This window comes from Sapajus apella, unplaced genomic scaffold (assembly GCF_009761245.1).
Source record: "Sapajus apella isolate SASKATOON/1434 unplaced genomic scaffold, GSC_monkey_1.0 scaffold8, whole genome shotgun sequence".
In the NCBI taxonomy this organism is placed as follows: Eukaryota; Metazoa; Chordata; class Mammalia; order Primates; family Cebidae; genus Sapajus; species Sapajus apella.
In genome coordinates, this window is record NW_022436948.1 from 6804777 (window position 1) to 6817821 (window position 13045).

Consider the following 13045-nt stretch of genomic DNA (forward strand, 5'->3'; position numbering starts at 1 on the left):
GCCACCATGCCCAGCTAATTTTTTTTTTGTAGTTTTAGTAGAGACGGGGTTTCACCATGTTGACCAGGATGGTCTCGATCTCTTGACCTCGTGATCCACCCGCCTCGGCCTCCCAAAGTGCTGGGATTACAGGCTTGAGCCACCGCGCCCGGCCTACATCAAATTCTTAAGTGACAAGCTGCTTACTCCTAAATTTAGAAATTTACAATCCCAGTTTGTTTTTTAACTTGTACGTTGTAGTTTTTTGAAACAGAGTTTCACTCTTACTGCCCAAGCTGCAGTGCAGTGGCGCAGTCTTGGCTCCCTACAATCTCCACCTGCTGGCTTCAAGTGATTCTCCTGCCTCAGGTTCCTGGGTAGCTGGGATTACAGGTACCCATCACCACGCCCGGCTAGTTTTTTTTTATTTTTAGAAATGGGATTTCACCATGTTAGCGAGGCTGGTCTCAAACTCCTGACCTCAGGTGATCTGCCCACCTCAGCCTCCCAAAGTGTTTGAAGTACAGGCATGAGCCACCTCACTCAGCCTGTACTTCCTAATTCTAACCGTACATAAAATATTGTGTGATCATAAGATCACATTGCTAATCTACTTCTGATTTTAAGGAAGAACTTGACCTTCTAATACACGTTATCAAATTACAGTTGGTTCTCCCTTGTTTATAGCTGTGTTCTATTAATATAAGGCTGCCACAAGTATGAAGCCATTTCACGTAGGGGAAATACAGGATTGGGTTCCTACAAACCTTGATCACATTTTCATCAACTGAAAAATACGTGGCCTTGTTACATGTGTGTTTCTGTTACACATGCCTTAATGTTTGTTAAATTCACGTTGAACTCGCTACCAATAGTGCACTGTAATTGGTGCCTGAACAAAGCTCTCCAATACATGTTCTTTGGCACATCACAGCCTTGGATTTAGCAACATTAGATAGCACTTGGACAAGATGCTTGGGGGCCATTTTAAACAGCAAAATCATCAGTAAAAAGCACAAAGATGTAAAATAGTGGCACTAAGAAGACCAGAAAAAAAGACAGTTGGTTAGGGCATTAAAGCTGAAAACAAGACAGTGACCTCAGCCTGGAATGTACGTGTGGTGCGACTCACATTTTTTGCTTCTCTGACATGCACATTACCGTGAAGTGCTAGAAGTATTGATTTGGGGTTGGGAGGGTGGTTACAAAAGTTGTTTTAAACAAGAGTAGGTGACTTTACAAATAACAAAAGATTATTGACTTTTTAAAACATCTGGCCGGGTGCGGTGGCTCAAGCCTGTAATCCCGGCACTTTGGGAGGCCGAGGCAGGTGGATCACGAGGTCAAGAGATCGAGACCATCCTGGTCAACATGGTGAAACCCCGTCTCTACTAAAAATACAAAAAAATTAGCTGGGCATGGTGGCACGTGCCTGTAATCCCAGCTATGTAGGAGGCAGAGGTTGCAATGAGCTGAGATTGCGCCATTGCACTCCAGCCTGGGTAATGAGCGAAACTCCATCTCAAAAAAACATCTGATAGTTGCATATAAATAAAATGACAACGTATTCCTAAAGATCTGAATTTCCTTTGTTTTGCAGAGTCCAGCCTCTGATGAAGCAGGAGAGAAAGAAGCCAAGTCTGATTAATACCATATACCATGTCTTATCAGTGGTCCCTGTCTCCCTTCTTGTACAATCCAGAGGAATATTTTTATCAACTATTTTGTAAATGCAAGTTTTTTAGTAGCTCTAGAAACATTTTTAAGAAGGAGGGAATCCCACCTCATCCCATTTTTTAAGTGTAAATGCTTTTTTTTAAGAGGTGAAATCATTTTCTGGTTGTTTATTTTTTGGTACAACCAGAAAATAGTGTGGGATATTGAATTATGGGAGGCTTTGACTGTCTTGGGTGTCAGCTTAACATTCCATAGATGGGGGGTTAGTTTTTATATCCTATAATACAAAGCATATTAAATGGCAATATGGAGTCAGTCTTGCATTTAATGTCTTGAACATTTTAAATTACTTCTATTCCCATGTTTTTTAGTAGAATTGTTTCCTAAAGAAAACCACTCTGATCGTGGCTCTCCCTGTCAGAATTGTGTGCACTCTGTAACATCTTTGGTGTGATAGTCCTGTTTTCCTAATAACTTTGTTACTGTGCTGTGAACGATTAAAAATTGGAATATGTAGTGTACATGCTATTCAGTTGTGAATTGTTGGGACATATGTAACAGCTTATCAACATGTGAAGATACAGGTACTTGATAGCCTCTTACGGAAAATTTGCGTCTAAATTTTAAGCTGGAAAGTCACTGGAATAACTTTAAAAAGGAATTATACATGGCTTTTTAGATTTTTGTTACGTATGTTAAGAATTGTGTACAAATTGAAATGTCTGTACTGGTCTTCAACCAATAAAATCTCAATTATGAAACAATATTTTAAAGCATGTGGATTAAGTTCTGGTTTAAATTTTATTTACAGAATTTTCACATTTGAGCCTGGCCGACATGGTGAAACCCTTTCTCTACTAAAAATAAAAGAATTCACCGGGCATGGTGGCTTGCACCTGTAGTCCCAGCTACTCGGGAGGCTGAGGCAGGAGAATCACTTGAACCTGGGAGGTGGAGGTTGTAGCGTGCCCAGATGACACCACTGCAAGCAGTGAGACCCTGTCTCAAAAAAAAAGTTCCACATTTGGTCTTCCAAAATTCTTTTTTTTTTTTTTGAGACGGAGTTTCGCTCTTGTTACCCAGGCTGGAGTGCAATGGCGCGATCTCGGCTCACCGCAACCTCCGCCTCCTGGGTTCAGGCAATTCTCCTGCCTCAGCCTCCTGAGTAGCTGGGATTACAGGCACGCGCCACCATGCCCAGCTGATTTTTTGTAGCTTTAGTAGAGACGGGGTTTCACCATGTTGACCAGGATGGTCTCGATCTCTTGACCTCGTGATCCACCCGCCTCGGCCTCCCAAAGTGCTGGGATTACAGGTTTGAGCCACCGCGCCCGGCCCCAAAATTCTTTAAAGAGTAAAATGTTTAGTTTTTGTTTGATACAGTCATGAATCCCTGGATACTGTCTTAAGAAACATTGTTTTAGGGCCGGGCGCGGTGGCTCAAGCCTGTAATCCCAGCACTTTGGGAGGCCGAGGCGGGTGGATCACGAGGTCAAGAGATCGAGACCATCCTGGTCAACATGGTGAAACCCCGTCTCTACTAAAGCTACAAAAAATCAGCTGGGCATGGTGGCGCGTGCCTGTAATCCCAGCTACTCAGGAGGCTGAGGCAGGAGAATTGCCTGAACCCAGGAGGCGGAGGTTGCAGTGAGCTGAGATCGCACCATTGCACTCCAGCCTGGGTAACGAGCAAAACTCTGTCTCAAAAAAAAAAAAAAGAAACATTGTTTTATTGTGTGAACAACAGTGTGTCTTAACACAAACTTCAGTGGCATGGCCTATTACATACTTAGGCTGTATGGTTGAACCTATTGCTCCTAGGCAACAGACTTACACAGCATGTTACCGTGTAAATACTATAGGGAGTTGTAATACAATGGTAAGTATTTGTCTATGTAAACTTAGATCTGAGTATAGTAAAAGTACAGTGTTATGGGACCATTATGTGGTTCATTGTCTGATACGTGGGACATAACTACTTGAGATAACTGCTATGTCCTTTGAAGTGCTTGACTATATTGGTTTAATGGGAGAACAATGCAGTGTCTTTTGAATTAAAGCAAATACATAATTACTAGCTCTTCGTATGTTAAAGAAAAGCACAGAGTAGGCCAGGCATGGTGGCCCACACCTGTAATCCCAGCACTTTGGGAGGCCAAAGCAGGTAGATCACCTGAGGTCAGGAATTGGAAACTAGCCCGGCCAACATGGTGAAACCGGGTCTTTACTATGAACATAAAAATAAGGTGGGCTTGGTAGCTGGCACCTGTAATCCCAGCTGCTCAGGAGGCTGAGGCAGGAGAATTACTTGAACCTAGGAGGTGGAGGTTGCAGCAAGCCAAGGTCACACCGTTGCACTCCAGCCTGGGTGACAAGAGTGAAACTCAAAAAAAAATACAGAGTAAGCTATGACTAAATCTAGTGTGGTATGTATTTTCCTGATTTGCTTTCACATACATTGTATTCTCATTTTGCCCTTTAAGTAGTCTTTAGAGGTGATGTAGGGCAACTGTTGATTTGGCAAAAGTGAAAATGGCCAGAGATGGACCTTGCTGAGGTTATCACTAAAGGGTCCTTGGAACAATTCAAACCTCTGTACATTTGGTGTGTTTTGCCTGTGGGGTGATTAGTAGGCAAGAATCCTTTAAAAACAAGCCCTATGGGGTCATAGATCTCTGCACAGACTGCCTGAGCAGAGTTGATAGGGAATAGTGAGGATATAGTAAAAGCAAATGCAACGACAGTGACATGGGATAACCTGACAGCAAAGAAGTTCTGATAACCCGTGGGGGGTGGGAAGGGACTAGGGCCAGCTGAGTGCCGTGGTCATTACACTATGGAGGCCTGAAACAGTGATGAACAGATTTGCCTTTAATTTCCAAGTATAGGAGAATAGGTAAGTTTTTGATAAGAATTTTATCCATAGAACCCATCTGCCAGTGTTTAGTTAATTAAACTCCCCAACCTTCCCACCCCTTAGAGTGGTGATAGATGTTTTGAAATCACAGATTTTCTCAATCGTTCTATACTAATTGTAATGACATGTTTAAAGAAATCACTAGTTTTTCTTACAAAATAAAACAGGGAAAGGGTTTTGGTTTATAGATTGATACCAAAAAAAAAATTGTAGAAAGCATAACAGAAGTACTTTAAGTTCCTACCTGGAACTACTCTGTTAGGCTTTTCTACAGCTTTTTTGGGGGAAAGGCTTGCCTTGTTTTATCTGACCAGTTACTCGGGTGTTTGCTAGCCCTAAGGCTGCCCATTTTCCTTATTTTTTTTTTATCCTACCCACAGGAAGGAACACATTTTTGTGATAAACTGACTTCAACTGTCAAAGGAAAAAGTTTTTTAGCCGGGCGCGATGGCTCACGCCTGTAATCCCAGCACTTTGGGAGGCCGAGGCGGGTGGATCATGAAGTCAAGAGATCGAGACCATCCTGGTCAACATGGTGAAACCCCGTCTCTACTAAAAATACAAAAAATTAGCTGGGCATGGTGGTGCGTGCCTGTAATCCCAGCGACTCAGGAGGCTGGGGCAGGAGAATTGCCTGAACCCGGGAGGCGGAGGTTGCGGTGAGCAGAGATCGCGCCATTGCACTCCAGCCTGGGTAACAGGAGCAAACCCCCTCCCAAAAAAAAAAAAAAAAAAAAAAGTTTTTTAAAGCCACCATGGGGACTGGATGTGGCAGTCACACCAGTGCTTTGGGAGGCCAAGGGAGGAGGATTGCTTGAGTCTGAGTTCCAAATCAGCCTGGCCAGCAGCGAGACCCCACCTTTACAGAAATTTTTAAAAATTAGCTGAGCATTGTGATGCATGTCTGTGGTCCCAGCTACTCAGGAGGCTGAGGCAGGAGGATCACAAGCCCAAGATTTCGAGGCTGCAGTGAGCTAAGATTGCGTCATTGCACTCTAGCCTGGGGGACAAAGATCTTGTCTCAAAAGCCACTTTGAGGTATGTTTTCTGGGATCAGTACAGAAAGTTAATCTCATGCCCTTCAAACAGTTGACAGTACTTTTGAGTGATGAGAGTGGTTGACTGGATGTACCAATATCAGGCATTTAAAAGTATAAGGAGTGATCACTTCGGCAGCGCATATGCTAAAATTGGAACGATACAGAGATTAGCGTGGCCCCTGCGCAAATTGTTTTTTTAAATAAAAATTTAATAATAAAAAAAAGTATAAGGAAGAGAACTTATCAGATAGCAATTGGTTGATTAGAAAAACTAGTGAACAAGAACCCTGCATTCTCTTGGCTTCTCAGAGATTGAGCTTGTTGTGCGTCAGATGTGGGTTAATCAGGATTTAAGGCACAGATCTTGGTACTTAGCTTGGATTCATTGTAATCATGGAGGCCCCAGGGGGAGGTTCTGTTCTGTTGTAGCAGTTTGGGAAATGTGTGTAAAAGTCTTGTGGGGGTAGGGATGAGAGGTCAGGAGGATGGACAGATGCAGGGGTGAGAAATATGTGTGTGATCATAGCGGAGCAATTAATACTTATTAAAAAAACCTTAGGAACTGCAGACAAGCTAACAACACCCATAATTCGCTTACTTAGACAACTATTTAAGTAGCTATTTAAAGATGCATTTTTCTCAGATCCTATCCTATGCTTATATGATTATACAAAGTGGTGGTGTACATCCTATTTTGTAGTCTTGAGCATACTGTGACCTTTCTCCTATGTCAATGAGTTTACCTACACAGCATTTGTAAGCACTGTGTAGTTTATTTCAAGAATATATAATTTGTCAGACATTTAGACTTTTTTGCATTAAAACAAGCATTGGCAAACTAAAAACTAATCTCTACTAACCCACACAGATAGACCTAAAGATGTATCTGCTTATCACAATCCCCATTTGCTCTATGAGTTTGCAATAGAAATACTTGGTTAAAACACCAAGTAATTTTGAGAATTAGAATTGAGAATTTCTAAGCAATTAGGCTTAAGTAGATCATGGGAAGTAGCTCATCAATTGGTAACAATTGCTTTTATTTCAAGATTATGAAAGTTAGATTACATCTTTTGAAACTTCCAAAAATATAAAGTAAGAAACCATTTAGGGTCCCTGCGTGGTGGCTCACCACTGTAATCCTAGCATTTTGGGAGGCCAAGGCGGGCAGATCACTTGAGCTTGAGGTCAGGAATTTCACAAGGTGAAACCCCATCTCTACTAAAATAGAAAAATCAGCCGGGCGCGGTGGCTCAAGCCTGTAATCCCAGCACTTTGGGAGGCCGAGGCGGGTGGATCACGAGGTCAAGAGATGGAGACCATCCTGGTCAACATGGTGAAACCCCGTCTCTACTAAAAATACAAAAAATTAGCTGGGCATGGTGGTGCGTGCCTGTAATCCCAGCTACTCAGGAGGCTGGGGCAGGAGAATTGCCTGCACCCAGGAGGCGGAGGTTGCGGTGAGCCGAGATAGCGCCATTGCACTCCAGCCTGGGTAACATGAGTGAAACTCCGTCTCAAAAAAAAAAAAAAAAAAAAGAAAAATCAGCTGATGGTGAGTGCTTGTAATCCCAGTTCCTCGGGAGGCTGAGGCAGGAGAATCACTTGAACCAGTGAGCTGAGATCTACCACTGCACTCCAGCCTGAGTGACAGAGCAAGACTCTGCCTCAAAAAACAAACAAAACCATTTAATCCCAGAAGCTGCAAGCAATTATTTTAGACATGGTGAATTTTCTTCATATGTTTGCGTTTTTCCTTAACTGTAAAATGTTTTGATACTTGCTTAATATTTCATCGTGCGGTAAAAACCATAATTTAGCCATTACAGTTTTTTTTTTTTTAGAGACGGGGTTTCACCATGTTGGTCAGGCTGGTCTTGAACTCCTGACCTCAGGTGATCCGCCCGCCTTGGCCTCCAAAGTGCTTAGATTACAGGCGTGAGCCACCACACCTGGCTGACGGCCATTACAGTTTTTTATAATTCCTCAATTAGGAATAATTACTGCTCATGCCCATAGTACACAAAAGCCCCTGTAACCAGGCAAGCAGTCCCAATAACCATCAGCGTTTTGGGAAGCAAATAAGAATGAATATTATTTAAATAATCGCTACAAATATGAAACTGAAAGGGAACAAAATGCATAAGAACAAATATTTAGGAGTAAAAGCTCATTTACCTTTGGAGTATTGTACATTTTCTCAGAATTGGATACAAATCCAATTTTAAAAGAAACTGCTATTAAAATTAAAAAAAAAAAAAAAAAAAAAAGCAGGGCACAGTGGCTCATGCCTGTAATCCTAGCAATTTGGGAGGCTGAGGCAGGCAGATCACTTGAGGTCAGGAGTTCAAAACCAGCCTGGCCAACATGGTGAAACCCTGTCTCTACTAAAAATACAGAAAAAAAAAAAAAATTAGCCGGGGGTGGCTAATGTGCTTGAAATCCCAGCTACCAGAGGCTGAGGCAGAAAAATCGCTTTAACCTAGGAGGCAGAGGTTGCAGTGAGCCGAGATCACACCACTACAGCATGGGCCCCAGAGTTAGACTCCATCTAAAAAAAAAGAATCCAGCATGGCTAGTTCCACCTTTATAATTACATATTAGCTTCCAGATGCTGATTCCACAAAATCTTTTCCAGTGGAAAACAGTAAGTAGATGTCTTGAGATTTTTTTTGAGGGCATGGAAATGGATAGTGCCATGGTTAGTGATGGACTTGAGGGGAAATGGCAGGAGGACAGGAGACCCTTGCTTTGGTGAACACAGATCGGCATCAGGGCAAGGCACATCATCTGTGGCTACATTCCACCACCTCTCGGCTGCAAATGAACATGACCTCATAACAGAAGGGGCTAAAGGATACAGGTAATGGGCTTAACCGAAGGGACGGTAATACCTTACTCAGAGGGTCAGAGTGGACGATGCGGGGCCTGGCAGTTGGTGCGCAATACACGTTTGCTTCTCTTCCTGAGTGAGTTTCAGAACCTATAATCACTAGATTCCTGGCAGATTCCTGCTCGCCCCCCACCCACCTGACGGCAATATATAGTGTTGAGGAAAGCCTTTGAAACTACACTTAATTTAACGTTGAGTTGAGCATGATCATGGGAACTCGTACTCATAAGGTCTGGCTGTGCTATCCTGCTAGAGTGCGGCTTTTGTTAAGTCCTTCGGTGCCTCCTTACATCGTTAACTGTAAAGATTACTTTTGTGTTTTAGATTTAATCCATAACTGAATTATATTAAAATGTATATAAAATTTTACATAAATTTTATCTCTGGAAAGCACTTAATCTTACTCCTTAGAAAATTCTAATTTAAAAAAATGTATGAATGCTAATGATAAGACATTCAAGTTATGTATGAGAATTTTAAAATACACTAATCTGTTATGCATGATTCATAGAGAAGAAAGAGTCTTGCATGCTTGGCTGTTTCTATGCAAGGATGTGGCTGCATATTAAAATGTGCAAGATTGTCATTTCCACCAGTGCCGATTTAGATTTTTAAGAGAAATACAGTGAAGACAACCTTAATGGTCATCACATGATTTCTCACTTTCTGCTTCAGTTTTCCTTATTTCATCTATCTTTAAAGACAATATGAATGAAATATTAAATTCAACGGACTTAATTGAGGTAATATGAATAAAGCAGTCTCCTAGACACTGGGATGGGCAGAGCCTAGGTGCTTTGGTAGAGAGGTGTGCTGCTCTCACATTTTCAGGTCTCTGTGTGGTTCTTGGTAGGCATAAAAAATGGGCATTTTTGACTAAAGTCTTTGACATTAAAAAAAGATTAGAACAAATGAGAAACACACAATCTTCCTAAAAGTTAATTTTTTTTTTTTTCGATGGAGTCTCACTCTGTCACCCAAGCTGGAGTGCAGTGGCATGATCTTGGCTCACTGCAACCTCTGCCTCCCGGGTTCAAGCAATTCTCCTGCCTCAGCCTCCCAAGTAGCTGGGATTACAGGTACTTGCCACCATGCCTGGCTACTTTGTGTATTTTTAGTGGAGATGGAGTTTTGCCATGTTGGTCAGGCTGGTCTTGAACTCCTGACCTTGATATCTGCCTGCCTTGGTCTCCCAAAGTGCTGGGATTACAGGCATAAGCCACCTCACCTGGCCCAATATATTTTTTTTATCTTTATAAATTCAGAGAGTATATGTGCAGTTTTGTTACATGAATGTATTGGGTAATAGTGAGGTTTAGGCTTCTAGTGTGCCCATCACCCGAACAGTGAATGCTGTACCTGTTGTACCTTCCCCTCTTTTGGTGTCTCCGGTGTCCATATGCACCCAAGTTTGGCTCCCACTTATAAGTGAGAGGATACATTATTTGATTTTCTGTTTCTAAGTTATTTCACTTAGGATAATGGACTCCAGCTCCATCCATGTTGCTGCAAAAGACATGATTTTGTCCTTTTTTATGGCTGCGAAATAGTTTACGATGTATGTGTATCACATTTTCTTTTTCTTTTTTTTTTTTTTGGGGACGGAGTTTCGCTCTTGTTACCCAGGCTGGAGTGCAATGGCGCGATCTCGGCTCACCGCAACCTCCGCCTCCTGGGTTCAGGCAATTCTCCTGCCTCAGCCTCCTGAGTAGCTGGGATTACAGGCACGCGCCACCATGTCCAGCTAATTTTTTGTATTTTTAGTAGAGACGGGGTTTCACCATGTTGACCAGGATGGTCTCGATCTCCTGACCTCGTGATCCACCCGCCTCAGCCTCCCAAAGTGCTGGGATTACAGGCTTGAGCCACCGCGCCCGGCCGGTTTTTTTGTTTTTTTTCTTGAGACAGAGTTTCGCTCTTGTTACCCAGGCTGGAGTGCAATGGCGCGATCTCGGCTCACCACAACTTCCGCCTCCTGGGTTCAGGCAATTCTCCTGCCTCAGCCTCCTGAGCAGCTGGGATTACTGGCACGCGCCACCATGCCCAGCTAATTTTTTGTATTTTTAGTAGAGACGGGGTTTCACCATGTTGCCCAGGATGGTCTCGATCTCTTGACCTCGTGATCCACCCGCCTCGGCCTGCCAAAGTGCTGGAATAACAGGCGTGAACAACCGTGCCGGGCCTGGTTGGGTTTTTTAAATAAATTTTTTTAAAGGGCTTTCCGGCAAAAACTGGAAAGCCTGCTAGACAAATTCTAAAAGAGCTGTAACACTTGTTTTTGTTTTTTAGAGAATGGGGTCTCACTGTTACACAGACTGAAGTACGGTAGGGCAACCATATAGCTCAATACAGTCTCGAACTCCTGGGCTCAAGGGATCATTCTGCCTCAGCCTCCTTAGTCTCCAGTAGCTAGGACTAATGGTGCTCACCTGGCTTGATCTGTTTTTTTTGTTTGTTTGTTTGTTTGTTTTTTGAGACGGAGTTTCACTCTTACCCAGGCTGGAGTGCAGTGGGGCGATCTCGGCTCACCGCAACCTCCGCCTCCTGGGTTCAGGCAATTCTCCCGCCTCAACCTCCTGAGTAGCTGGGATTACAGGCACGCGCCACCATGCCCAGCTAATGTTTTTTGTATTTTTAGTAGAGACGGGGTTTCACCATGTTGCCCAGGATGGCCTCGATCTCTTGACCTCGTGATCCACCCGCCTCGGCCTCCCAAAGTGCTGGGATTACAGGCTTGAGCCACCGCGCCCGGCCTGATTATTTCTTAAGTGGAAGTGGATCATCATAAAGATCTTTATCCTTGTCATCTTCACATCTTCATTGAGGAGGAGGTTGCTCTTGCTGTCTTAGGGACAGCAGAGGCAGAAGAAAATCCACGTCTAAGTGGACCCACACAATTCAAACTTGTGTTGATTAGGGCTCAACTTCGTGTGTGTGTGTGTGTGTGTGTGTGTCTGTGTGACATATATAAGCAAATATGGCAAAAAACGAACAATCTGTGGACTACATGAAGGTTATATAATATTTCTTTGTGCACTTTTTTTTTTTTTGAGATGGAGTCTTGCTGTGTCACTCAGGCTGGGACACAGTTGTGCAATCTTGGCTCACTGCAACCTCCGCCTCCTGGGTTCAAGGGATTCTCCTGGCTCAGCCTCCTGAGTAGCTGGGTTACAGGCACCCGCCACCAGGCCCAGCTAATTTTTGTATTTTTAGTAGAGACGGGGTTTCGCCATGTTGGCCAGGCTGGTCTCCAACTACTTACCTCAGATGATCCACCTGCCTCAGCCTCCCAAAATACTGGGATTACAGGCGTGAGCACTGTGCCCCACCACTTTGTACATTCTTTTAACTTTTCTATAGGTTTGAAAACATTCAAAAGAAAAAGTTAAAGAGGAAAAAAGCAAAACAACAACAACAAAAAGATCACTTGGTTAATAAAAACACTGTTGGCTGGGCGTGGTGGCTCACGCCTGTAATCCCAGCACTTTGGGAGGCCGAGGTGAGCAGATCACTTGAGGTCAGGAGTTTGAGACCAGCCTGGCCAACATGGTAAAACCCCACCTCTACTAAAAATACAAAAAATAGCCAGGTGTGATGGTGCGTGCCTGTAATCTCCAGCTACTCCGGAGGCTGAGGCAGGAGAATCTTTTGAATCCAGGAGGTGGAGGTTGCAGTGAGCCAAGATTGTGCCAGTGCACTCCAGCCTTGGTGACAGAGTGACTCTGTCGGAAAAATGCAATAAAATAAAATAAAAATAAAAAATAAAACACCATCATGATAAAACCTGCTATGCTTGTGCTTTGTTATTGCTAAACTCAGCATTGCATTTATTTGAAATCTTGAAATAATTATCCTTAAAAAGTTGATACTTTTCCTGAGGTATCTAAATTTAGAGTACAAGGTAGCCATGGAGACACATTTGCTTCTTGAATCAGATGTTGAAAAGGTAGAGTGTGTTTTGGCAGGGTCTACCTTACCTACTGGCTAGAAGAAAATGTTCTCCCTATGCTAATCAAATTTGGCTTTTACAGAACAACTATTCAGAAGACACATTCGCTGTTTACCTACCAGTTTTAAGTTAGGGACTGACGTTGTTACTGTTCTGGAAGGGAGGAGCAAGAAGAGGCCAAAAATATTGGATAATGAAGAAAATCATACAGAGAGGATGAGATGCTTGTTTAGTTTTGGTAAGACAGGATGTAATTCTTAGTTCTGTTTTTTGACATGTGGAGGAACAGTAAGTTGAAGAAGGACCGTGTGAATGGAGTCAAAAGAAAGGGCTTGTGAAAAAGATGAAGGTTTTATTGGAATGGGAAATTGTTTGAAAAATAATGTGTAAACTGGTCTGGCATGGTCGCTCATGCCTGTAATCCCAGCACTTTGGAAAGTCCAAGGGGGTGGATCACTTGAGGCCAGGAGTTCGAGACCAGCCTGACCAACATGGCAAAACACTGTCTCTACTACAAATACAAAAATTAGCTGGGCTTGGTGATGTGCACCTGTAGTCTCAGCTATTTGGGAGGCTGAGGCAGGAGAATC

The 13045-nt window shown here is 43.1% G+C and overlaps 1 protein-coding gene, 1 non-coding gene and 1 pseudogene across 3 annotated transcripts in view; 2 read left to right on the forward strand and 1 right to left on the reverse strand.

Moving 5' to 3' along the window:
* HMGN1 (high mobility group nucleosome binding domain 1) overlaps positions 1–2306 on the forward strand; it is a 7050-nt gene extending 4744 nt beyond the window's left edge. For both annotated transcript variants that reach the window (XM_032276860.1, XM_032276861.1), the window contains one exon: positions 1580–2306. In XM_032276860.1, the coding sequence (XP_032132751.1) occupies positions 1580–1627 (48 nt within the window). In that variant the 3' untranslated portion in view covers positions 1628–2306. The remainder of the gene's footprint in view (positions 1–1579) is intronic.
* Positions 2307–5733: 3427 nt separating this feature from the next.
* On the forward strand, positions 5734–5832 carry LOC116551104 (annotated as a pseudogene).
* Positions 5833–10718: 4886 nt separating this feature from the next.
* Positions 10719–10780, reverse strand: LOC116551108. The gene has a single exon (XR_004268725.1). It is a non-coding gene; the product is annotated as a U7 small nuclear RNA (small nuclear RNA).
* Positions 10781–13045: the final 2265 nt, after the last annotated feature.